Below are 27,494 nucleotides of genomic sequence, written 5' to 3'. Positions count from 1 at the left end.
TGTAACCCGTCAATTCCGCGTTCTCGGAAAAAACAAACGCCCCCACCGGCACCGCGTTTTCAGAACGAACGCCCTCGGAGCCGCCTCGTCAGTTTGAAACCGACGGGACAACTTGTTCCGCGTAGATTTTACGATACGCGCGTTACGCTAACGAGTGGACGCGCTCTCTCAATTGACAGCTGTCGGTCCGAAAGACGCGGAGGAGTCCCCGCGAGAAGAGCGGAAACCGTGTGCGCGCCCACAAAGCTCCACTCGAGCCCCTTAACCGACAGGGAGAGAGGGTGAAAGAGGAAGAGCGTCTGCTTTATCTTTTTTTTCCTTTTTTTCTGTTTTTTTTTTTTCTACCATTCCCATGCTCGTTTTCCGTTGATATCTCCTCGTCGCGTCTCGACGGAATGATAAACTTTTTGACGTGCCGCCGTCGCGACCTGCGACGACGACGACGACGACAACAGCGGTCGAGAGCACTTCGTAGCGGATTTTCAATTACTCGCGCGGCGTAACGCCTACGTCGCGAAATCGAGTTATCGCGTACGGTGACAGACGGCTCGTTTACACTCGATGATGCGCGAGATGGCCCTGAACAGGGAATCATTGTTAAGTGGATTGTAATTGAATATCGCGGAGGATTCGACGCGCGCGCGGATGTCGCGTTGAAAGCGAGCACCTCTTGTTCCGGGGCAATAGGCCATTTCGGAGTTCCATCGAGTTCCAACCTCGAAGACTGTTGTTTCTCATTGTCCTTTGACGAGCTGTTATTTACGCGTTCGCGCGGCCGATTCTTTTGTCCACTCGGCCATTGTTCTCCGTCCCGTTTTGTTCGCTCCGAAGTTCTGCTAGTTCTTGAGAATTTCATCGAGCTTCCCGGTTTTGATCGCGCGATAACGCTTTGAGCTTTGAACCGGACAATCCGATACGCCTCGAGGAAGCGGTGAAAAATTTCATTTGAAATCTATGGGGGGGAACGAGACGGTTCGCATAATTCTCCCTCTTCTCCGTCATCGTTTATATTCACCGGTGTCGTAGTTTCAGCTTCGTCGAATATAATTGCGGTACCCACTAAATTTTTATTCTCCAAATAAATTCCGACGAACGTATTTCAACAGCGCTAAGCTTTCGAAAAATCCGCCAGGGACACCCGCGGACATTTCTCTGCATTTACGCAATCATCCGTACTCATTTACCTCAATTCGAAGATAAACGTCGTTGCATTGCTCGGGTGTACTCGGACGTCTACACGAGCCATTTCTTAAAATTTTCAGCGAGCACAGAAAAAGAAACGAAATCGCACCGCAACGATACGTATCGTTGAAAATCCAGGCTACATACCGCGTGTACGGAATAATTCGATCGCGATGACGTCTCGACGGAGTTCTCGAGAAAAATCGTGCGTTACCGTAGAGCAGTCGGGGATGTCGAACGTTGGCGGCTTAGAACCGCAGGTTGTCGCGCGTTGGATCGCCTCCGAGTTCGCAGAGGATGCTGAATGCATTCATGTCGAAAAGTGCATTATAGCGAGAACAGCGGCTCGTAGCCGTTGGCTCGGCGAAGTTGCAACTGGAGCGTAACCTCGTTTAAGTTTCAAGGTATAACGCTTCGCACAGAGTTATCAATTAGGACGAGCGCCAATTCGCAGTTTTTTTCCCGAGGACCTTCAGCTTGTACAACCTGTTCCCTTAATCCTGCAAACGATCAAACTTTGTTTTTACGCTTCGAACATTACGTCGAGAACGTTTTTACGGACGACGGTGTGAATCATCGCTGGTGCTTCTTCTCGCGGGTGCGTCTGACAATGAAACAGTCGATCGAGCTGCTTCTGCTTTTTTCTTATCGGACCATTCAATTTTCTCTCCTCTCTGATACCGCACACTCTTTTTTTCCTCAATCAGCTTTCGTTTCGTGAAGTTTCCACTAATTCCAGAGGCTGAGTTGATGCTGTTTCATTCATTACACGCGGCCTTGCGTTCGCGTGTTGGTCATTGCAGCGAATATAATTATAAATTTATGAATGTACACTTGTAACGCGATACGTGTGCGACATACGCTATGAATACATTAACGAATATAGATCGACCGTTATAATATCACTTTTTAATACTGTTTGATTTTCAAAAATATAAGACAAATATTTGCGGTATCGTCGACCAATATGGTACCAAAAATCGTTTTTGCGAACAGAACGGAAATACTCAACGTGTTTGAACTAAAAACCGAACGCACACAAATTCTCACTCATTCTCTCTCTCTCTCTCTCTCTCTCCCCGTGTGCTACTATGAAAATATACATTTTAAAAATAATGATAATTGATATAACAGCCTGAAGATGCGAGCCAATTCATCGGTCGGTTTCGAAGCAGATTGCGTGGAATTTCCACTTACGTTCAAAATTCTCAGAAACGTCGCGACCCAGTTTTTTTCCTCGGTTTAATATTAACGCAAGTGGGTGATGCGTGGTGAATAAATAATAGAAACGAATTAAAGCTTCATTTCTAGAATTCCTCGAGCGGCAAATAACTCCGCGAGAGACTGTAAAATGTAAATACTCGTTGGCGTTCGTTATCAATTCTACAAATTACCTTTTTACACGCGTATTGTCCCACTTCCTAATGTCCAGATCCTAGTCATTCATCTTCCACTCTGGGCGCTATTACCTTTCACTTTCGCTCTCCGTTACAACGTGGCCGCAATTTTCCGGTAATTTCGCGGCAAATAACCGCAACACGTTGCGGTTCCGCAGATGGAGCATTCAAACACACAACATTTCGCTCGGTTCGAAGTTTGAATCTCTAAACCGAGGTACGAAAAGTCGCGGTTGAATAATCCGGTATATGGGAAGCGTAAAGGAGAGCCGGTGCCCGCGTACGAAGCATAACAGAGGGTGAGAGGATTTAATGCTCCTTTCGAACGATCGCCGTTCGATTATTATTAAAAGAAACGTCGAGGATAAAGCGCGTACGTTATAACGGATCTGTTAAATGATTCAACCTACTTTCGCCACGCGAAGTGTAATGCATATCGAAGAATTTTGGCGCGTTTAGCAGTTTTTCTCGTACATGTAAAGTTCCCATAAATGCATAAGCGTCTCGAGATCTAATCATAACGGAGCTTGAAGCATGCATGAAGCAATCGGTGTATCGAGTTGGCAGGGTGGAAAAGTTCCGCGGGGGATGCTCGCCGCGGAGGAAATGACCCGCGCGTTTAACAGGCCAGACAAGAGAGAGAGAGAGAGAGAGAGAGAGAGGAAGAGAGTGAAGCAGACGCGCGGTCGAAATGAGATCTCGAGCAGAATTTATATTTGATGAAAGGAACGCGGCGTAGCCAGGAGTTGAAGCGGGCCGGCCTCGTGCCCTGGCTAACCTCGATCAAACGAACGCGATAAAAGGTTGGCGAGTACGAAGAGTCGCGCGTGGTTTAAACGCGACGGCAATCGCGTTCGCTGCTATTGAATCGTACACGAGACACGGAGGCTGTAACGCGTTTCCTGATCGTCGTGACAAGGGCGTGGTTTCATCGTCGATCGTCGAACTCGCACGCCTCAACTGTTTTTCCCGCCTCGCGTTAAACAAGCCGAACGGGCCTTCTGAGATCTTTGAAACCGGGTCGACAAGTTTCGCCGTAATAATGATATTGTGTACGCCGAGAGTAAACCGTGGCGCTGTGTGCTTTAAATTAATTGATCGCGATATTGAAAATTACATCTCGCGTTTCCCAACCGGAGCGTGTATTTAATAATATTCCCAATCACGAGCCTCGAATGCTAATTTATCGTATTTTATTTTGCCCCTCGAAATCTAATTTTATCGGTACAATTCCAATTTTCGATTACACAGTATTAGCCGTATCAATTTTAGTTTATTTCATTGTTGTCGCAAATAAATATCATGGTAGACCTATCGCGGCGATCGTGATTCTTCCATTTGTTTTTGCCCCGTTCAATCGTTTAATCGAGTAATTATGCTTTAATTCCGCTTTAATTAAAACTTCGTTTAATCATTGTCCTCGTTTCCGCCTACGTTTAACGTATTATAATATTATCGTGCAAATGGAAATTTCACGCGAACGCATACAACGGGGCGGAGGTATCGCGAGCGTGATCGAGGTACGTTTAGATCGGAGCGATCATCGCGCGAGCAAAGACTACGCTTCTGTTATTTAATGGTCCCGCATTCGTACACGGAGACATCGCGAAATCGAACAGCTTTTCGAACAGCTGTGGCGAGGTGTGCGAACGATCGTAGACGCGAAAGATAACGATGAAAAAAAGCTTTCCCCGATCGCGATAGTTTTTCGATGACACGACTAGATCGAACTCGTTCGAGCTTTTCAATTTCCGCGACGCTACACTCAGCCGTTGATTCCTCTTCGAAAGTGTGGAAAGACGGGTGGCGAGTGAAAAAAAAAGAGGAAAAAGAGGATCGGATCAAATTTCGAGGCTTTTGGTAACGTTTGTGATGAACGCTCCATAGGAACGAGAATCCTGGCTCTTCTTCCTCGAGAAGAATCTTCATAAGTCTTCGTACAAAGAAAGTTGAGGTGCCTCGCTCCTCGTCGAGCGATTGCCAGCGTTTACAACGATTACGATTTTTTTATGGAATCGGAAGTGAATTATTTAAGGCTACTGATATTTTCTGAAACGAAGTTGACCTGAGTTTTCTAATATCTATTTTAACGACAAAGTTCCCCACGGGGAGTCGCGCACTTTGTTCCTTCATTGCGTCCATTAAAACTTATTTTTCCCTAGTTAATGTGCTGTTGCGTAACATTTATCTCTAACATCGTATCGCATTTCGTAAACCCCTCCTGGTTAAATCAGTTATACTTGTAATTCAACTAGTTTACGCATTCACGAGTTTCGGCCCTCTCCTCCCTCTTGATCACGGTAATTGTTAACAAACGACGGGCAGTTAAATCGGCTGACGATGTAATAGGCCCTTTGAATGTAATTTTTAATTTCGGGGTGGCCACCGCACGTTATTAAAGCGGCGCCGTGGCAAAAGCAACCGAGTCAGAGGTATGCCTTTATTATTAAACGTTTAACGTTTATGATACATCGCTAAATTTCTAGGGCATTATTAATATCTGATAACGAACTTAATGCTTAATTGCGGGATTTAATGGAAATAACATTTAAGTGGCTATCAAAGCGTCGTATCTCCAATAAACAACGTAATAACCGAGTAATTGTTGGTTATACTAATTACTACAGAATTAATGCGCCAAGGTGAACTCTCGAAATTTATTGCTGCCAAGCTTCCCGCGTTTTGTGCATTATTTTCGGACAATTATAAAATCCACTGTGATAATCGAGTAATTACATTAAACGTGTAAACGAAGCAACGTTACTTCCACGAGCGCGCTCGATACTCTCGTTACAAATTTTCCACCCCGTCTTCGCCCCGGCTGTCTTACGAGCCGCCTTAATTAAAGGGGACATTAGTCGCGAACGGGGTGGCGCGTGCAATTATTTCGCGGTCGCAACGCACCGGCACATTTTCATTTCTAACGATTAAAACCCTCGCATCGTCCAGGCTGTGGTAATTGTTACGATGCAACGAGCGTCACGTACGCGGTCCCAACGGAAGGGGGTGGAAATTGTGAAACTTTCGAAACGATTTTACGCCCGCTATCTGAATGCTATAAAGCGAAGAAATCGATAGGGCCTTTGCCTCGGAAGACCGAGTGGAGAAGTAATTTTAGCACACCACGACGAAACAAGTTTGTAAGATGTGGAGAAAGAAATTTTTTTCTTCCGTTATTTATAGTCGCACGAACTCGCAACGACTCGACTCGCTCGACACGAGAAAGATTCTGTGACGGTGAAATTGTATGTAGGTTACATGAAATTCAGCAGTTTGTGCATAAGTAAAAGGGGGGTTAATTAAACGACGTCAGGAGCGGTTTTTATTCGGAGTAAGCGTAATTGAGATTGATGAGTTGGAAGCACTTTAATTATGCAATCAAACGGTACTATCTCACTATGTAAGAAATTAAATCTAATTAGCTGAATGTAACTACACGCATTTCTTGCAGATCTTTTTCAAATCTTTCGTCTTTCATTTTTCGTATAATTATAATCAAGAGGCTCTGTCGCACGTTCGAACAGATATTCGAACCTATTTTAATGAACAGAATTACAGTGATAGAAACGTACTTACGTCACACACGGAAAATTGACTAGGAGATATTGCCGTCACGATTAGCCGATAAAACGGACGGCAATGGTACCCGAGAAAGTTGAAATTCTCTTTAGTGCACCAAAGAACGGTCTCTTGGTCGGTGGAAACAGCGAAACAGGGGTAGAAAGCGTGGTGATTTGCGTGAGCGGAAAACGCTGACTTCTATCCTTATTTCTCTCCTTTTTTTCTCGGTCTTTTTTCACGCTGCTCTGTCCTCCGCCACGGCGGAAAATAAATTCGCAATGGGCGCGATGCGTGAAAATTACTCGTCCTATTTCCATTCTTGTGCAAAGCTAGATTTATTAGCGGGGAGTCAGCCAAATGTGTTTATTCCCCGCGTCAACCGCAGAAACTGCTTCGATTCGTCTTTGCATATTCAAGATGAATAGCGCTTCCAAGTTTATCAATTTTTTAAACGTTCTCAGCATTACCCGACGAATTGCAGTCATTCGGTACGGTTGTTCAACTGAACGTAACGGGTTGAAACGTCGACAGATCTGACAGCTGTGTCATCGAGCAACGCAGACGCGACTTTCATCCATCAATCTCATACCTTTCTGTTAGCTTCGTTATATTTAAATAACGATAAAGATATGTTCATCGAGCCTTGAATTCTACTAAGAAATAAGCATATATATCGGTTAAAGAGTTCTAAAGTTCATCTCTGAGAGAAGAAATCCTGTTCATTCTTTTCGACCGGTTGAACGGTGCACGGTTTTTAATTTCTTCTTTAAGCCCGGCACAGGCCGCCTAGAATAATCAAATTCCGGACAGAATCAACGATCTCTTTTGTGGACTTTCCTCGGGAATTCTTCGAATAATTCGCGTCTCACCGGACACGGATCAAAAGCGTCCCGTGCGCTCGCGCGCGCGCAGACCTTCCTTTTTTTCCCCCTTTTTTTTGGCGCCCGTGAGTAATATGAATCTTTAAAGGCGCAATATCCCTGGGTCGGAGGAGCGACAAGAAAGGAATCAGAAATGAATATTGTGTTGGGGGATGCGGCCTCGAGTCGACGGTAGATATGGAATTTAATTTCCTCTCCCTCGGGTTATCTTTGTTTCACAATACACGTTGTTACTAGCTGATTCTGTTTCGGTGTTCAGAAATTTTTGTGAATCTTTAAAGGACCGTTGCGACCTGTATATTTTCATGGCGAAAGCCGCACTGACCGGTACCGGGAGACTATCGAAAAAAATGAAATTGGGTCCAACTGGTCCGATACTTGACGTTACGGAACGTTCTCTGGGATAGGTCTGTTAGTTAAAAATTACCAGCTGCCGGAATTGGTTTGTAAAATTCTGAAACGATTCATCTAACGATAATTATTCATCAGCGTCGATAACGACGATTCTGAAATGAATCGTTTAATCTCATGTAATATTACTTGGGCAATAAGCGATTGAAAATTTTATAACGTAGCCGAGGTTAATTTGTACGCGCACAGATCCATTAGGGGTTTTGACAATTTTGCAAATTCTCCGATAATTACCAATGAAATCGTTTAATTGCATTATGTAACCGGAATGTGACCGCAGTCTCTCATAAAATTTGTACGCGCTTTGAACTTCTACGGGGTTTCGTTGATTAACTTCATTGTGCTCGCAACTTCGTTAACGTGTACAAACAAACGGCGATCGAAAACCAAAAATTAACGAATCAAGAAAATTGAAACATAGTTTTAATCGAAAATTTCGACATTTCGTAGAGAAGCATACGAAAATAGGCGTATACGTGCAAATCAGTAGTACGAGTCAATAGTAACGCCGACACGGTCTTCGAATACTGTTTTTTCTACTGATTCCGCCGACTTTCGCTTCTTTCCATTGCCAATAAAACACGCGAGCGAAGAAAAAATAATTTTGTGGGACTAAAGTCTGTGAAATATTTGGAAATCGTGTCGTAACTTTGCATCCGGGCCGGCAGCGACGCGATAAGAACCGATTTCCAAAGGTGGAACAACCCTGGACGCGCTATCTACGATCTGGTGTATACGCTCCTGGACAGTGGATTTTTCCCCGCAGGGGAACGTCTGGAAATTATCGATGGCCGAAACAAGGAAGCATCGACGTTGGAATCGGAGCCAGGGAAATGTATGGGGGTCACGTTTGCGGGTAGAGACGTTCGCGGGCGGTCGAAAGAAGAAGAGAAAAAAAAAAGAAAGAAGAGAAACGCGTACGGAGGAGGCAGAGGGGAAAAAAGTACGTGCATGGTTCGCGTTTGAATGACGCGAGCAGGACGACAAAAAGCTCGACGATGCATGGAACGCAAAAAAGAGTGGAAAGCTGATGAGCGAGGGAAGGAAAAGGGCCAACGGGAATGCGGAGAGGTATACAGGAATTAACGAGTGAAATCGTATGAGCTTTCAGCTGTTTAGCTTTGCGAATTAAAACCGGTCGTTGCGCGGGAAAGCTGTGAAAATCGTGGGTGCTCGTTTATTTTTCCTTGCTCGCGATTCTTGCTTCTTGCCGTTCGAAAAATAAGGGTGAGAACCCGGGAAGAAGGGATCGAAGGTAACAAAGGGACATTGTTAGGCGATAGCGCGGAGACGCGCGCGTGAACAAATTGCCGGAAGAGGAACGGGGCAAAAAGTACGCGGTGCGAACGGTGTTTACCGGAAGGGGTAGAAAAACAGGGGAATTCGCCGTGGTCGCAGCGACCGCTCGCGGTCCACTATGCCTGTGGGCGGTACGCGCTCATTTGCATACCTCTTCGACTGACTTGCGCTCTGAATTTTTCAAGATCCCTCGGCTGCCTGGCCACCATGCCTCCACGGGTACGTGGGACGCGACACCGTGCTTCGGCTTCCAATGTCGAACGTATATAAATGCACTCGTGCGTCCCTTAAACCAGGTTCCCCTCCCCTGAAAAGATTATTGACGGCGCGAGCCAGAGCCGCTCTTTGTGCGTGGGAACGCGTTGCTCGGAAATCGCGACTACTTGCGCCGCTTAATGCGATCCAAGGATAAAAATAATGCTCGCTAATTTTTATGCATAAAAGTTCCCATAGAATTTATATTCCGACCTAGAACGCGCTACGATGAAACTCAATTTCCGTAACCAAGGCTACTGAAAAAACTACATGAACACGACCAACATTCCGCTCTTCATTATTCACCGCACAACAGCTTTAAAATGAATTACATCTGGTTCAACGAAATTTCCGGCAGATTTTTCCGCCCTTTCCGACGTAAAATCTGTTTGAATTCCATTCCGCGGAAGCTGTTGAAAATATCCGAACGAAAACGCAAAATTCCGCGGTCGAATGGATTAAACGACCGCTTTAATCGGGTTCGCTCGTTCTCCTTCTAGCTGTCGTTTATTAATGTCGAGCAATCGATTCGAATAAATTCGTAAAGTCGTTCCCTCGCGAATGGTGATAATACTTCGTAACCTTCGATTCGATTTGTGTAAAATCACAGCCCATTAAGCTGACCGCAATTTTAAAGGCGCGGACAATTTTTTTTTAAATACAACGTTGAAGATCGAGAAGAAAGTTTAACGATTTTCCATCCAGTTTACAGCAATTCCATTCTGAAACTCTAAAAAGAAGCGTCGTGCTTTATCCGGACATTCTCCCGGCGGGTTTTCAATGTCGGACGATGGTGAACCGATACGATCGCGGTAAATGAATCACTTTTGTCCTCTGCTACGACACAGCCTCCTCTGCGACGGATACTCTTTCGAGATTTTCAAGTTGCATTTTGTAAAGATTTGCATACTTATAGAGGGATTTGTCGAAGCTTAAAATTGTTTAAGCGCTACATTGTTTAAACACTCGCAATGCGATAATCGTACAAAGGATGATTAAAATGTTGTTTTCGATCGGAAAAGAGAACGAACGTTTAGCATAGTAAAAATCATTGGATAATTCGAGAGGCGGCGAGGATATTCGTAAGTGTTTTTTTTTCGAGGTTTTAAACTAATTTCAAGCATATTGGAAATTTTATCGAAATTGGAGGCTGAAAGCTGAACGTCGAATACGTTTAATTTCGGTCCGATGCTTTTGCTATGCAGTTTTCTTTTCGCCGGTGGAAAATGGTAATGAATATGGAAAGCAGGTAAATTTATTTAAACGCTGACGTCGGTGGGGAAAAAAAAAATCTCAACACCTTGTACGAAACGGTGCGAACACTTGACACGGCGATGGGGCAGTTTCGAAAACGATATTCCGATTTACGCGATACGTTATCGCGATCTTTATCTAATTGGATAGGCTTGAAGGAGTATGTGTAGTATGTATGCGTGTTCAGGAGGTTACGAACAAAGTGTAAAAGTCAAGAATCTTTTGAAGAGCTTTTTTATTTCTTGTTTTTTCGAGGAATTCTCTGCGGAGACTGCTGTCTTGCAGTTTTCCTATTTTCCTCGTAGGCGCGTTACATACCTCGCGCCTGTTGATTGGATATTCTCTATCTTAAGCCACCGCCTTCTTAGAGAAGAGTGGTGGTGTTTCTGGTGGGGGCTTACTTTGTATGTTACCATATTTGGTTATGTAGCGAGATTTCCGCTGGGCCTAATACCTGCGCCGGGTGACCAAGGGTAGCCTGGCCACGGGCAGTGGGCCCTTCGGAAATCCCCGGTTTATGGCTTCCGCATGTGCCATCGAGGCCGTTAGAGAAAGTTAATTACTGCATGTCTGGAAAATGTTAAAAGTTTAAAACGGTTTCTCAAAAATGGCTTTATTGCTGCGCATACCCTAAACCGTGCTAGCCGTTTGTAGCGAAAGGTCTTCTATTGTACCATACTGCTAGCCGCTACAGGCTCGAACGCGTCGGTGGAGTCGCGGAAAATTCAGCTCGTTCGAGATGGCCCGAAGCGTCCGTGATTTTCGCTGCGGTCCTTCGATACCGGCCGCATTATTAGCATTCGCGACCGCGCTCGCTCGCCGGACATTTTACCGGGCGAAACGAAAATGACGTGCCCGGATAATGAACGCAGTTCGTCGGACGAAAATGCTGCTATCGAACGCGATAACGCGTGGTAAAATAGATCCGGGTGTTTAAGAACCAGCACGTTCCATCGTGATTCCACCCCGCTAATTCGCGTTTTGTTCGTGACGCGGCACTGGCGAACGCGCGCTGGATATCCCGACGTATAAACGGACCTCGGTCAGTCAAATCGTGCTTTGTTTGCTATCATCGAAGCGAGGCGGCGGTATTAACCAACTAAGGGATGGGTATTTATTTTGCGAAATCTCGGAAATGCGTCGAATTAGAGAACATTAAGCGGCGAAGATTAAAACGTCGCTCAATGTGATTGACACCTGATTAGTAGATAAACCGTTTGACACAATCCTCTAGATATACTCTATTTACGCTGAGAGAATAGAGGGAGGTTGGCGGGATATTTTCCGTAAAGAAGAATCATCTTCGTTAACGTCGCGATACACAGGCTTATTAACGAACGCTGGCCCTGGCACGTTATCGATTCTGTAATGTTGATTGATTAGTAAAAAGAGCAACCGGCCTGTTCTCGAGGCAATTAAATTCTCATTCTGGGACAGTTTACGTCGGCTTCTGAAGTTTTTTTTCGAACTGCAGGCGATTCATCAAGTTATATCGTCTCGTTATTTCCTTCCGATATTAGCCGTCGAAACTTTCCAGCGTGTAGATTGAAAATTAACTTGGACGTCGTTAAAGTGAATCGAGCAATTACAGGCGATCCAATCTTCGATCGATAAGTAGTATTTCTTCAACGCGTCGGTCCATCTGTCCGCGTGTTGCTCCAATTCTGCGTGCGAATAACAAGAAACAATCCACCGAGGCGCGAACAATCCCGAGCACCTCCGAAGGTCCCTCGGGAGGGAATCCTCGTTATCTCGATGGCCGGTAGAAAGTACGTGACATGGTTGTTTTCATAACATCCAGGAGAGTGACTTTCCTCGGAGCGACGCGGCGATTAGGCAGTCCGCAGCGAAACGAGGACGACGCGGAGGATCGAACGGCGAGTCATCGCGGAAGGCCTTCCGTGCCCCTCGCTTCCGCAGGCGTCATTAAACGGATCGTGGAGCAAAACGAAAGAGGAGAGAGAAGGAGAGAGAGAGAGAGAGAGCAGAAGTTATCTCGAAGGTATCTCGTTGCTGGGACAATTGCTGGAGAAGTTTATTGTTGATTATTCAGACGAATTTATCGCGACTCGTTGTTGTTGTCCCCTCGCGCTCGTTAAACTTGTTGATCCGCGTCAGTGTGTTCCCGGTGCCCCGTGAGGATAGTCGATCGCGTAAAAATTTAGACGAATCCGAAGAAGCCATCGCACTTGACGGGAAACATTGCGTTCGTTTCCGTGGCCTGTCCACGTCGAGTGTTCGAGGGAGGTGCTCGTAGGAGCTCGTTCGGAACAGAGGGAGAGAGAGAGGGTTCTGTTTATACAATCCGCGAGGGGTTGTCGGTGGTCCCTGAGTATCCAAAGTGAACGACGAGGAAGCTGTTTCTCCAACGGTTCTCTCGATACGGAGGGAAATATATGGAATTGAAAAAGTGACAATTGCTCGGCGAAATGTTCCATGGAAAGTCGCCATTGGTGAAGAGAAGGAAGGCGCAGTTTTAATTGTTACTATCGGATCAGTATTAAAAATCTTCCTCGCGAGACAAGTCGACAAAGTCGAAGGAAAGTTCGTCGGGGAGCCGACAGGGTACAAAGAAAGATTATGTTAATTGGCGCGAGTGAGTACCGATTGTGAAGATCTGTTGAGTGGAAATCGGTCGCGTGTTCGAAGGATCGTGGAAAGTGTACGACGTGAACGATGGACTGACGAGATCCTGTCAAATACAAGCAAGAAAGAGGGAGAGAGAGGGAGGGGAGAGGTGGGGGATATTTTGAAAAATTGTTGGACCGTAAACAGAGTCGCAGGACAGTTTGATCGGAACGTCGCGGGAAGGAAGAAGAGATTTCGAGCGACAGCCGTGCGAAAAACGGAAAGACGGCCGGAACGTGGCCGAGAAAGATCGGAGGATCGATCTGTTGGAAAATCGAGCCGGGGAACGATTCACACACACTGCCAGATGACTTTAAGGAGGGTCCACGAGGACTCGGCTGACACGTCGTCGATATTCGAGTACGAGGACGTGATAAAGTTATAATAACAGGCGAGAGCCTTAGTTGAAAATCGTTGGACGACGTTGGTGTATGGCCGTGCAAGAGGAATATTCTAGTTAGTCTCCGCTCCTGCCCCAAAAAAGAGAGAAACAGATATATATATATTCATATACCTAGATATATATGTATACATAAATTATATATTGATGTTAATCGAAGTTATTGATTGATTGATCGTTTCTACTATCCGTTCGAACGGGTGGAAGCTGTTCGTTGATAAGACAGAGGTGATAAAGAGACGCAGGTTGTTTGGCAAAGTGGTGAACGAGGATTTGCCAAGAGGAGGGGAAACGGTTCGAGAGACGCGGAAAAAATGGCGATGGTAATATCGCCCCGTAGTAAAATCGTGACTCTGTCGTTTCTGATCGGTATCGTTACGCTGGTCGCGTTGATAATTACGTGCGTGATCGGGATATGGCACAAAAGCGAGAAGCCAACGAAACCAGGAGCGAAGGTGGTCAGCAGCAAGCTGCAACAGATCACCGGATACACTGCCACTAAACACGTGAGTAAAAGTTTCTTTCCTCGTGTCGTCGACACGTTTCCTAATGATTTTTCACCCGTTCTTTATGATACATTGTTTCGAACCATATCCGATAAACGATTCCACGTAACTCTACTTTTCTAATATCTCTCGCGCTTAGTTATCTATGACTCGACCATCGAAATTTAGTAATATCGTCGTGTCGCGATATAATTTTCGGAAGGATAAGAAAAGGTAATGATTTTTCAAAATGCAGACATCTCTCGACTCGTCGTTCCCAGTAATTTTCACGCGTTTTACGAACCTCAATTCTCGTGGTAATCGCACGGTTCGTCGGATCTTCCTCGGCCGAAAATTCCGCAAGTTTGTATCCTAATGGAACCGCGGCGAGGCAGCTCGATTCCTCGCTCGGACCGTGCCATTTTGGTAGGATGCAACAGCGTATCACGCAATTCGGCCGTGCACGATCCAGTTAGAATTATATCACCTTCGTAGTCGTCAACGCATTCCCCCACGGTTTTGTTTCGCGAGCCACTCGCGGACTGCGAAGAATCTTTCATTAAACCCGTAAAATCGCAGTGATTTTCGAATAATTGCTATTCTCGCGTAAAATGACAGTTAACGATCCGAGGAATTTTTATACTACCGTTCAGAGTGTATAAAATCATTTTTTGCTCCATAACGCTGTTTTGCTCGGGACGTGACGCGAGTTTGCTAACGGTTGATATCGAATATTTTCCTCGCGTTTTATTGAAGCAATAGTTTGTCGAATTGAAACTTGTTTGATATTGAACGATTCGGATGGCACAGAACAAGAGCATTTTTAGTTATTCTTTTATTTTTTTGCTAAAAGTGTTTCGCTAGACTGTATTTTAATGAAAGCATCACATTGTCGCCGATGTATGTATTATTTAACTGAAAAAAGGAACAAAAAACGAGATAGGAAACAGAATTGTTCGATTTTAAAAAATATTTCCAGGGAAAATCTTTTCGCGGTGAAACGTGTAGCCATTAATAGGCAACTTTCCGTACGAAATCCTAAGAAGCCCGTTCAGCGTTTTACATATTCAATGGGACACTTAACGTACCCACATTTCGCATCTCTTTTCCCAACATCGTGAAATGCATCGACCGAATAAAAATAGGCAAGACTACGGAAGCGGAATGATAAATTTCCAGCCAGGCTAGCAGAAAAAGAACGCGGAACGCCGGTTAAAAAATCGATACGTTTGCTCTAGCGAGATTTACTCTCGCATAGATTTTTCTTACCATCGACGATCCGCGTCCACCGTTTAAATCGTCTTCTCGTTCTTAAGCTCGCGGGAGAGCGACGCAACAGAACCGGAAACACTTGAGCCCATCCTCGCGCAGACCCTCTATCCGCCGCAGACGTTCTCCAGCAATTCGAAAAATTAATCGAGTACCGATCGTTCGCGTAAACTCGGAGGTTGGTTTTGCATTAGAGCTAGGGAGGGCGTCGCGGCGCATACGAATAGCCCTCGAGCACTTCAACCCGAATGCATAAAACACCGGGAACTTCTCGATCGCGTTATTTATTACTCCGCTCACGTTTGAATTCCGACCACGAGCTTCGACCGGGGAATTCCGGCGTCCTCCGTCGGGTCGTGGGGAAATCAGGAAGGCGCGGGAAAATTCGTTTTCAACTTCCTGGCCGAGAACGAACGCCGGCGGCCGCTCGTTCGCGGCAACTTCCACGGCCGCGAGTAAGTCTTCGCGATGGTTACAACGCGATACCGCTGATCCCGCTCATGCATGTTAATAACGTTCGGAGTAGACCGTGGACGCGGCGATGCCACCCCCATGAGAGGTAATAGCGGCCGTGCCGCCGCGAAACAGCATTATTTTTCGATCAGCGCCAGGAACCGCGACCCGATCCTTCTCGCCGCGGACGGACCAAACTTCCGGGAGATTTACCGCGGAAATGTAAAGTAACGGGCCGCAGCGGTGGCAATCTCGGCGATGCGAGACGTTACGGTTCGAGATGCGATCGAGCTCGCGTATCTGGCTGCTCGCGAATTCAAGCTAATATTAAAAGACGATACAATGAGCGCGTCGATGTCGCGTTACTTATACAGAATCTTCTTACGAATACAGATATCATGCGCTGGTTCCGATTACGAGTTGGGCGAATTCATCGGTTGTGCTCGACAGTTTAACGACAAGACGATGTAACGAGCGATTTTACACGTTCGTACAATTCCGATAATATTTCCATGATTGATTTCGTTTTACTCGATATTACGCGTCTGCGTTCACGTGTTCCGCGTTTGCCTGATTTCTTCTCGTTTGGAATCGTAACAATTATCTTGATTAACGTCATTCACGCGGTATTGCTCGATTTATATATGCTGCTCGAGGGACACAATGAGTTATCAGACTATTTGTTTGCCTTGTAACATTTGCGGGAGCGAATACGAATGTTTTACAAGATCGATGAGAGGTGATAAATAGGAGCGTGGATTTTCTAGTAAAAATAAGACGAATGTATCTCGATGATATCCCGTAGTGAACGGTGCGTTGCGTTCTCAAAAAGCTGCTATTAGTGAATTACGAGATATATTTATCGCGTGAAATTCTGTTCGCGAAGAATCGGATGTCCGTCGAAATTCAAATTTGTTCGTAACTTCGTTGATGAAGAATGGAAACTGTAGCTGGCAATTAAAGGGCCATCATTGCCATTGAAATTAATTCGTTAAGAAGAAACGTAACGAGGTTGGGTGAAACGTAAACGAGGGCACAAATGACAGATTAATCTGAAAGTAAGACTTTCGAAAGCAAGAGACCCGATGTTTGCGGAAGTAATCGTAAAACGGAAATTAAGTGAACTAAACTTCGTCATCCCGGTTGTTGTTGCTTTGTAACAAGTTAATGAATTGCATGCGCCATTCCTTGCGAATTGAGACTCGATTTTGACAGCAGAGGCAAATTAAACAATTACGTTCGAATGGAATCGCGTAATTTTAAATGAAACTTATCCGCGCGTAGCTTCAACCGCGTTTAAATGAAATTTCTCGAGCCGTCCACGCCGCGAAACGATTTCTTAATCTTGAAAATCACTATTGCTCTCGATTTTGTAAAATGTTGTAAAGGTTCGGCGAGCAGCAGAAATTGATGGTTTCTCAATTTTACCGGAATGTACGACTGCAACGTTGCGCGGCATTTGCGAAACAAACGCGAGCCCAAAATTGCTCGCGATCAAAATGAGTTCAATTAAACAAGAGATTTAAATCTTTCTCCCTCAGCGATTCCCTATTTCAATTATCCCATTCCCGTCAACGCGCGCATCGCGTGTGCAGTGACAGATTTTATTTTTCGACGCAACACGCTAATTATAATGCTCATTGTACTCGATATTGCATTCCCCGATGTGGAATCGTTGTAAGCAATTTCCCCGCGGATATTCGCGATGTAAAATCATTGGCTCGTAATAAAAAAAAAAAAAGAGGAAACGACTATGATTTTTCCTCTTTAAAGGCTATTACAGAATATTAGCTCTCATTTCTGCAGCTCGGCACACGAGTGGTAAAATTAATTGCCCGTGGATAGAAATGTACATCGGTTCTTCATTCATCGAATGAGCCACTTGACGATTCCACGTTTGCGGAGGATTAAGAGAAGTAGAAGTCGCGTAAAGTTTCTAATTTAGAACGAGGCACGGGGAAATGCTTGACCAAAGATCAGACAGAGTTCTGAAAACGTTGTGGAACTTGGATTCCGCTTCTGTTCGCCAAGTAACGCGACGAAGCGCGCTGCGCCGAAGGGATTAAGGGAAAGGATCGTACAACTCATTTCACTCCCGCCTAACATACACAAACGAACTCTTGTATCGCTACAATTCATCTTCCACGACAGTTCCCGCCGAGATGAAGCAAATATTAGAAGACGAAAAGGGAGAACGTTGTTCAACTGGAAGGAAAGACGGGCCTCCTCTGATTATATATAAGTAACAAATTGTTTAGAGGTGTTCGTCCGTCGATATTTGAACTCCACGGGGGACGACGCGAAGATACGGAAAACTGTATGGGGGGTAACGGAACGGTGGAAGAGGAGGGACGGTCAAATGTAATAAATAAAATGTACATTCGGTTCTGAAACGCGCACGTTCGTCGAGAGTGAGCCACGTTTCCCTTTTGTGCACCTCCCGCGCGGTATCTTCCCATCAAATTTCCTGCAGAGAACGCGGCAGCACAATCGTCTCGAAGGTGTGCTGGGGTGATAAATGCTCGTGGTTCGGAAATATTTTCTGGACCTGAAATTCCTGCCGTATCGAGGTGAACTCTCGAAATTAAACACCCATCTCCTAGTTCCCGCGAATGCTTTAACGATAAGGTGAAAGTTCGCGCGCGACGAGTGAGTCTCGTTCGGAAAAATCGACGATTTTCCATAAATATCCACGGTTTACGGATTACCGTAATTCCGCTAACAATATTAGATAAAAATACGGGAGCTTTTCCCTGTGCCCTTCTATTTCGAGCAGCTAATGCGTCATCGGTAAATGTATTATAGAATAGGATCGGCGAAGGAAGAACGAAATTATCCACGCAGAAGTACCCGAGGAAGATGGAATAGGGTAATCCAAATCGCTTTAGCGAGCATACGGATAGCAATATGATATATCCCCGTTTTACGAGCAGCCCCGAACGATTTTCTCATCCTGGAGGGAAGCTACGGAATTTCGTTCGATGCAACCCTGCGGCTTTTCCTTGTTCGAGTTGCCAGTTTCGCTGACCCGGATAAATGTTTGTTACGCTGACCCTTTTTGGGATTCCCTCGCCTTTGGTAGCCGCGATTCTCGCGCAAAGAATTTCAAATTCATCGATTACACCAACAGGGGTATTTACGCGAGTCGCGATTGGGCATAGACTTTCGATTATTGTTTTAAAATCGGACCCACGATTAACGAGATCTTGCTATTTATTATCGTATCCCGCGTCGACGAAAATTCGCACGACCATGAAGAGGCTTGGGTGATGGCAAAATATTCAAGCTTATTTATGGGCACGCTTAATTATCGAGAACAATTGTTACTGCAAATTTCGCGTGCGCATCGGCGCAAATAAATAATCCTATTTCCCGTGAAATCTTCTGTGAAAAGGAATAAACAATTTATTTCGTTCGTGTGACAAATCGTTGGCCGTTTTAGGCGGATGACTCGGATGGCGTCCACGTTATACGGACGAGTGTCAAATATTCTTCAGCCGTACGATGTGGAAATCAATCTTTCATCGTTAATTAGTCTTGATAAAGGTGCAATAATCGGAGCAAAGTATCGGAAATGCAAACACTCCGAGGGAATAAACTGTTTTAGTAACGCGGTGTACCGTCGTAAATAATAACGGAAACGAAACGAGTGGTCACGGCCAAGCGATATAAACGTTTATATTTCTATGCTATAATTCGATTTTATCATCCAATTCAATTTAAATGTTTATTGCTCCTGCCGTTTCTTTATCTTTTTTTTTTTTTTTTAACGTTGTAATCCCTTTATGTCTCCCGATATTTATTTCTATATGCCCCGGTGTGCCGTGAAACTGGCGTTTTTATTTTACGATTTCAACGTTCTTCGCGAATTTTCCTAGAAACTGCCGTTCCGAATGACTATTGAGTGCGAAGACGCGGGAATAAAATTTGAATACTAAGTGCTCGAACGTATGCGGTCCCCGTGAAAGCTCCTTTAAAGTTCAAACATCCGCGTAATATTTCATTCGAAGTGTTACGCGCGCAATCAGCGAGCATTGCGTAGATAAAGGACGATGTTTTCGACAAAATCGTAGCGATCCCGGGCCGTTGGTTCGAGAAACCAGCGATACGACATCTCACCAGCCCGTAATTCGTGTTTTTCGCGTTGGCAATTTCGCTGGCGAAAACTGATTCTCCGATTTAAATAGCTTTCGGCGCTTTAATATTCTGCCGACCTCACTTCCCATCGTCTTCGCCGTCAGGACGTTCCCGCGTCCTTTATCCTCCGCAATTTCACCCCACCGTTTTTGTTCACCTTTTCCCACCGTTAGTCGTCGCCGGTTTTGTCGATGCTCTGTTGCTTGCCTGGTTGCAAGTTTTATTGGCCGAGCGTCGCCGTGGCCCCCACGAAAAAGCATTTTCCCCGGTAATCTGCTTTCGGTCGGCCATGCAAGTAGACCAAGAAAGCTTCCGGTAATGCAGGCTCCGCCAGAAATCCGGAATAGGTAATCTAAATCGCTTTAACGGGATGCGACGGACAGCCCTATAAAACATCCCCCTGTCTTGTCGTTCACCACATATAAGCGTTAACGGCACTCTTCCCCGGTGCCACGGCAATCGCTGAATCTCTCCCCTTTATTATCTTTGGTTCCACCACGAAATTCGTCCACGACTTTGATGCATAGCTAACGACTCGACTTCGCTCGTACAGGGTGTTTATAGGATTAATGCGACAGTTGGAGTAGCGACCGGGTTAAGTATATTTTTCTAGGATCGCTCTGTGGTTCGTGCATCGTAGTAACGTCACGGACGATGGTTATTGGTTACAGTACCCTGGGAGATACTTGTACCGAAGTTTTACGCATGCTGGATCGTATAGAGCGGTTGAAAAAGTTTAGTAGATTTTAATATGACGTATCGAACATGGGACGGTGAAGCGGTACGGGTTCCGCGTTGCGATACTTTTCCTCTGGAACCGGGAATACGTTGGATTTAACGTCTCTTATGCGCTTTTTATTCGCCTCTGCACGAGAGACAATAAAAGAATCGTCTGACCCTCGCGCGTAAATACCACCGGGCGAAATAATACTTAAAAAGTTTCAAATGTAATTTTGTTATTCCTGATTTTCGCCTTATTGCGAGTTCCGAAATCACTCGCTCAAGTTCCCCCTCATTATCGTTCTCTCTAAATGGCAAAATAAATTTAAAACTTTGAACGTGTCTAACTCCCTTAAATATGCGTTCCAAGATAATATAAGTTTACGTATTATTTAGACTAACTTGAACTTTGTTGAATTGCGTTAGTTCCCTGGCGTGAATTCAGGTCGGTTAAATTAAGAAAATTTAAATGAGTAGCATTGAATCGAGTTGAATTACAATTTACAGAGACGTGCCTGAATTCGAAATGCAAATCGCGCTTCTCGATGCAGCCGGAAAATTCATCCTCGGATCTGTATTGCCCGCGCGTACACGCGGGAACTTATGTAAAATTCGCTCCCGTCACAAAGAAATTAAAAGTTGAGAAGAAGCGGGAACCGAGAGGTCAGTAGTTACAGAAAATTCGAGGCGAGGTATTAAACAGCAAATACAGTTGGAAAGTAATTTGGCTCGCACGATAATTGAATATCTTCTGTCGCGTAACTTTTTATGTAACCAGGAGAACAAATAAGTCGGGAACAACGTTCGCAACGGATACGTTCGATCCGAAACAACGAATTTCCAACAAATTTTCGAACTCGATTTTTTCAAAGACCCCAAAAATTACACCGAACACTTTCAACTTACCCTCGCACGTGGAATAAATTTTCATCCGGTTCCATGATCCCCGTTCAGTCGAGAGTTAAGCTGAACAGAATTTCAAATTTGATTTTCTCGCGAACGAAATTATCGACAATTTTCCGCACGTTCAACCTGTTTTTCCGTGTTCCACGAATCATCGGAAGAATAACATTTCTCCCATCTTAGCGATGTTATACAGAATAAGATTGCAAGTACGCCTCGCGCGGCGTAAATTCCCCACGAAATGACTTCCAACAAATATCCAGGCAAGCCGAGAGAATACTCGGCAGTTATTTCTACTTAACGGCAACGTACCACCGGCAGCGAATTCAATTTTGGTATCGACGTATGAATAATTTTTTCCGAAAAACGAACGCGAGAAAATTTATCCGGAAGTTCTCGTTCTGCTTCGATACGCCGCGAGTACAATTGGTCGAAGAAACGTCTCTTAGCGGGCGGCGTGTCGTGAATAAGTTAGCTCGGATCGTTTCGCGAATCTAATATGCAGAACGTGATAATACACATATTCCCGTTTCCTGGAGCGGAAGGAACGGGAAGCTAGGCGCTCCTTTCCGGCGCTAAGATTCTATTCCTTCCTCGTCGATGAAGAGTTAATAATTCCACTTGGGAACCGATGGAATTGTTGTCTCCGCTGTATTTCATTCAACGTTCGTCGAAACTGATTCGAGCTACGCGACACTCGTCGTTCGTATTCGAGTTTCGATCCTGCGTCGAGTGTCATTCGAAAAATTCATTCTCGAGTGGGAAGGATTAACGCGTATCAAAGAGCGGGTGTTTTCGCGGCTAGGACAGTCGTTTCAGTTGTCGCAACTGAATTCACGACAATTCGCAGTCTGACATTGAACGAGGGCGGCAATGGTCCAGCGGCGCGACGATAAAGTCCCACGGGAGAGTGACGGTTCGAGGCGCAGAGCGCTTGGGCCGGGAATCTTACCTCGATCCGTAAAACGCGGCGCGGTGCAACTCGTTGAATTTCACGGACGACTCTCGATGGAATGACGCGTCGTTCTGAAGGGTATTTCGACAGGTACGAATGGTTATGCGGGCCACAGACGGCTATTGAATTTCAAGCGGTTCTCTCCTCTACAGGACTCGAACTCGGCCGGTGGCCGCGAGTCGAGCAACTGGCCGCTCTGGAATTTTTCTACCGCGCGAAAAATTCCCGCGGAACGGTGCGATGCTCCGACGAGTGGCCCGTTAACCACCACCGTTGGAAATCGAATTAATTCCCTTTTCTTTCCTCCCCTCGTGCCGTTCGCGAATTTTTTCGCGTTTCGAGATTTCGATCCACGGCCAGCCGCCTTAAAAAGATACACGCTTCGTTTCACCCTCTTTAGCCGAGGAACGTTGTCTACCTAACAATTTTTCGATACGATCCGTTGGACTGAAAAGAACCGTCTAATTAATTTGCTCCAATTATTTTTACCAGCAGCCTTATCGATGTGTAATGTGTTTTTTTTTCTTTTACATGGTACATCGAACTACCATTTACTGCAATAGCGATAAACAGATTTTTATTTTGGAACTAATTCGTTTTTATGCGGGGGAATTCGTGCCGCTCGAATCGAGCCCCAGCGAATCACATCGCGAATTTAATACCGTTCTAATAAAGTATTGAATTTCGAAATTGCACGAAATCGGGCAACGCATTTTCCTTTAAAATATTATCCGTATATCGAAAGAAATAGATATCTATTCGGTATAAATCGAACGAGCCAGATCAACGACAGACGAAACAAATTGTTGCCAAACCATACTATCAACGAACGATACGTCCTTTAAATAAAATATACGAGTGAAACAGAGGGAGCGAATTTTAAGCGAGCACTTTAATTGTCGCAAGAATTTGGTCAATTTTTCCATCGCATAAACGAATTGTCGTTGATGGGGGAAAAATGAAAAATAGGCATAGCTTATCGAGACGCCGTTGCATGAATTTCATTTACACCCACAAAGTTCCATAAATCACCGGCGAGGTCTAACGATAGGATTCACTACGATCGACCCGACACTGTATCAACCAAAAGTAGATAGTAGGAAAAAGTGATGACGGTCATGATGACAAGTGGCTATCTCGGTTCCACTCGGCTTTATTCAATTTCGAATGAATCGGTTCGCGAAAACAGAAGTACAGGTGAGCGCAAGTGGCCGAGATAAAACGAGAAATCCGGGGGATGCGGTTCACCCCCAGTATCGAGCGGACCGGAAAAATTGGAACTTGAAAACGCTTTGAGATTATCGTTTTTGTATAACTGTCCTTTGTCGCTCGGCCGCGGAACGACGGTGTTGCCAAAATGCGGCGATTTAAATTTATTCGCTGGAACGAACGAAACCAGCGACTTTTGGTAATTAATTTTAAACCCGTGGACGAGTGGACGAGTGGAAAATCGTTTTCAACATTTCCGGCTGACCGAATCATTCGTTTCCATGTTCGACAATTTATTTTTCGAGTGTTTTCGGAAACGTCGATTTTTATTTCTCAGTGCTCCAGCTTTTATTTGCTGTACCGCGTGGCACATTCATCGCGAGAGTCTTTCGTTTGGCTGAGAATCCGAAAATCGAAGTCTCGCGTGAAATTACAACGCGTAACACGAACGCGACCACTGGAATAATCTCTTCCGCTAACCCTCGGCCCGAGTGCTCTTCCGATTTGCAGTCCGTAATCGCGAAACGAAACGTTTTTCGTGCCACGACCTCCCTCTTTGAACCATCCACGCTTCGCTGTAACATTTACGCTCTCGAAGACGTGGCTTTAACAACGACGTAAGAGACCTGTTTTCGTGGCAAGAGCACTCTCCGCGAGGTTCATTATTTATTTAGAAACGGTTGCGAACGGCTTAGACGAGACGTTGACACGACTAATAGCAGGGATCTTTGCTGCGAATTAGACGCGAATCGTGTCAGTTTTCGAGTCACCGGTGCGAATTCGTTAACCGATGCTCTCTGAACCCGAAGAAATTCCCAATTCTCACGCCGCTTGTTTCCAAGTTCGCCGGGTCGTAAGAGGCGATTTGTAATCCACGTCGGAAACGTGGACGCGCGTCAACGACAAGAAGAACCGCGCGTTCGATGGCTCCTCGATAAGACAGGATTCTCGATAACGAGTCGAATTTCTGGACGGTTCGAAAACAGCTGGTGCAGCTGCAGCGGTGCGGTTTAGTTTCGCGGAGATGGGCTCGCGTCAGCGATCGCAAGAACCAATTTACTGCCGGCCGCGTATCGTTTACTTGTCGCCACCAATGGCGATGAACCGGCACCAGAGTAATAAAGAGCAATCGTGTAATTTAAAGACCAGTTGCTTCTGACCCGCGCGGTCCAAGAGTTCAGGAACAGTGACGTCTAAAGGTCGATACAACGTCGCTTCATCTTTTAACTTGGAAAATGGTTTTTTGTTGTACATAGTACGCGTTGAATGAAAGGTATGGTAAAAAATTTCTTCGAAACATCCATTACGATAACATAACATTTTTTAATTTTCAGCAGCGGCATAGTATTCTCGGTAGCACGTGGATTTAGAACAAAGCGTGAAAAATGTATCAAAAAGCTTTTAGGAATATGAAGTATTCACTTGTTACATCGTGGTATCGAACAAAAGAATATAAATATTTCAGCTCCTTAAAGGGAGTGGTATCAATAGGAGTTTAATACTGATAATGGGTAGCGTATCCGCGCAAGTGTAAAATTAAACATCGGATGACGTTCTTCTCCGTTTTAGCCCCGCGAGCCATTACGCGCGAGTGAAACAAATTATAACATAAATTCGTTAGCTATGCTGGTCACGCTCTTCTGGATTGTTACAAATTTGTTTCTCGTTGTTGTGCTTTCTGGTTACTGGATTTCGTACTGTCCGCGGAAATGAACGTAATTGTGTCCGCCATCTTTTTCCGTGCGTTAAAAAAGCAGTTGCGACGTACGTCACCTCGTAAAGTACAATATTTTTCTCGAAAAAAAAAAAAGATTCGTTGATGCTGTATTTAATTCCGCGGTAGCTGGCACTCTCTTACCTCATCTCGCGCGGCGTGTTTTTAAACGACGATGGGTCGAGCGATATTCTATTTTGATATTGATATTTTGCGATCGACGATTATTGCTCGTTTGCCGAACCTTCCGTATCGAAGCAATTTCATTCGCGCGCACGGCCGCGGAATACTCGATACGAGTTGCTTGAAATATTATCCATTAACGTCCGACTTCCTTTTCGGTGACGCAATTAGTTGCCGAGAAAAAATATTTATACACGTGCATTACTCTTAATGTATTTATCATTAACATGAATATTCATTATTAATAGCGAACCAAATGAAACCTGTAGAAACTCCTGGTGAAAAAGCTTAATAAATGAAATTAGTTTCCGTACCGATGCGCGTCAACAAAATTAATAATCGCTACCCTTGGGCGGGAAGAAAATGAATATATTTCTACGACGACATTTCCGTGTTCATTACGGAAAGGTGAAATGGGAACTCGTTCGGTTATCGAAGAACGCGTTGCGAGGGCTCGATTTTCGGCAAAGAGGCGTGCAGGCGGACGGGTCGAAGGGACAAAAGCCGCGGTAGGGAAGAAACACGGAAGTAGAGGCGGAAAATAGCCCGATATGAGGGTCGCAAGTTTCCGTGTCAATTTCTACGGCGAAGTTCTCGTCGGCGGAGCCACCGGCAGACGCTCGTGAAATTTTTCCCACGGAGATCCGGCATATTGCGCGGCCACGAGGACGCTTTAATACGGAATTGAAGCGGGCTGGATGGAACAAGGTTGACCCGCATCGAGCGCATATTGCCAGCCGGAAACGGTAGACCGCGGCACGATTCCCCGCGACCCGACATTAGGTATGCCGTTGACATCCGCTGGGGAACGCTAACTTTCGCGTTAAGTTGGCTACCGAGTTCCAGGCTAAGTAGCCGTGCCCCGTTCAGACTGCGACCGTGCAAAAGTGGATTGCAGTTGACGGAATAGGGGAAAGAGAGTTCTCAACTTTCGCGATAAATCGCGGTTAGATTCTTCCGAGGTCTGCTTTAAGAGCGAATTTTTTCGAGACAGTGTACTTCCACACCTTTCGCTCGGTGGATATATTAACGCGACGCCGGGACCACTTGCTTTTCCCACTCGAAACTTCACAGTGGAACGCGATACAGCGGTCTTGGTTCCGATCCTTCGCATATTTCTTCAAATATTTAATAACGACGGATTTATTCGAAATGAAGATAACCTCGCTTAACAAAGTAGCGTACAGCCGTTTCGTTATCGACGAAATTTTTCAAAGAATTTCACCGTGCCTGCCTTTTTTTTCTCTTCTTTTACTACTCGACGATTGTTGTCATTGAGAACGGTTGAACGGTTTTTTTCCCAAGGGTTTCCTTTATTCCACCGTCGGTTCCGACGACGAAGGTTATACGGCTATACGGCTCCGGAAAAAGTTCCGGGCAAGAGTACACTTTTCCTTCACCAGCTCGGATACTATTTCTCTGAAGATTCTTTGTACTTTAGTTTTAAGTACGGATAACATCTCGTTGCCCGATTCGTTCTTCGCATTCTTGGATTCGACTCGCGCTTCTTCCCTCATCAGGGTGAGAAAAAAACTGGCGAACTTGACACCCCGCGAGGGCCTTCGTCCCTCTGAAATTCGACCGAACTTAAGAGTTGATAAGAGACGAACAACAGCTTGGATTTTTTACCTCTGAGAAAAGCGATCGGCCGATATCTATGTACACTCGCTTCGAAAGCGTTGTCACGCGAATGCTTAACCCATATCTACGATGATTGGGCAATTTCTATTTACACTTCTTTCGCAGCCACTCTGCTCGCTGCTACGATTTTCCACGAGGGTAGATCGAACGATTTACGAGAAAGTAACCGCTCTTCGCGACGCTGAATAATCGGGCAGCTTAGCGAAATTCATCGGGTGGCAATCAAGCGGACTAAAGTCCAGTTTTCATTTCTCAGTTCACTCGAGGCATCTCGCACGTTTCTTCCTTGTTAAATCGCACGCGGAGGTATTGTCACCGGTCCAGCACGTAGCGGTCCGCGGACGAATTCAAAGCAGCCAGCTTAATCTTCCCGTAATTTCCTTCGGAATGGGGAGGGAAAAAGGAAGCATTCGAAAGGAAAGTAGCAGCCGCATACGAATTAACATACTTAATTAGAAAACGAGCCGGGCTGGCATTAGTGTTAATTTGGCCGGCCAGGTTGCCAAGTTGTCGCTAAGCAGCCGGTGCATTAAGAAAAGTTAGCTGGCCAGGCTTTA

At 45.2% G+C, this 27,494-nt stretch overlaps 1 protein-coding gene across 6 annotated transcripts in view; it reads left to right on the top strand.

The window, feature by feature from the left end:
- Positions 1 to 27,494, top strand: part of Mp (collagen XV/XVIII-type protein multiplexin) — a 197,303-nt gene that overhangs the window by 89,902 nt on the left and 79,907 nt on the right. The window contains exon 1 of one of the 6 annotated variants that reach the window (XM_076906043.1): positions 13,550 to 13,774. The exons of the other annotated variants lie outside the window; for them this stretch is intronic. Within the exon in view, the coding sequence (XP_076762158.1) occupies positions 13,583 to 13,774 (192 nt within the window). The 5' untranslated portion in view covers positions 13,550 to 13,582. Of the gene's footprint in view, positions 1 to 13,549; positions 13,775 to 27,494 lie in introns of those variants that run through there. 6 annotated transcript variants of the gene reach the window in all.

Source organism: Xylocopa sonorina, chromosome 13 (genome assembly GCF_050948175.1).
Source record: "Xylocopa sonorina isolate GNS202 chromosome 13, iyXylSono1_principal, whole genome shotgun sequence".
Classification (NCBI taxonomy): domain Eukaryota; kingdom Metazoa; phylum Arthropoda; class Insecta; order Hymenoptera; family Apidae; genus Xylocopa; species Xylocopa sonorina.
Note: the sequence above shows the minus strand (reverse complement) of the source record. Positions and strands in the feature narration are given on the sequence as shown.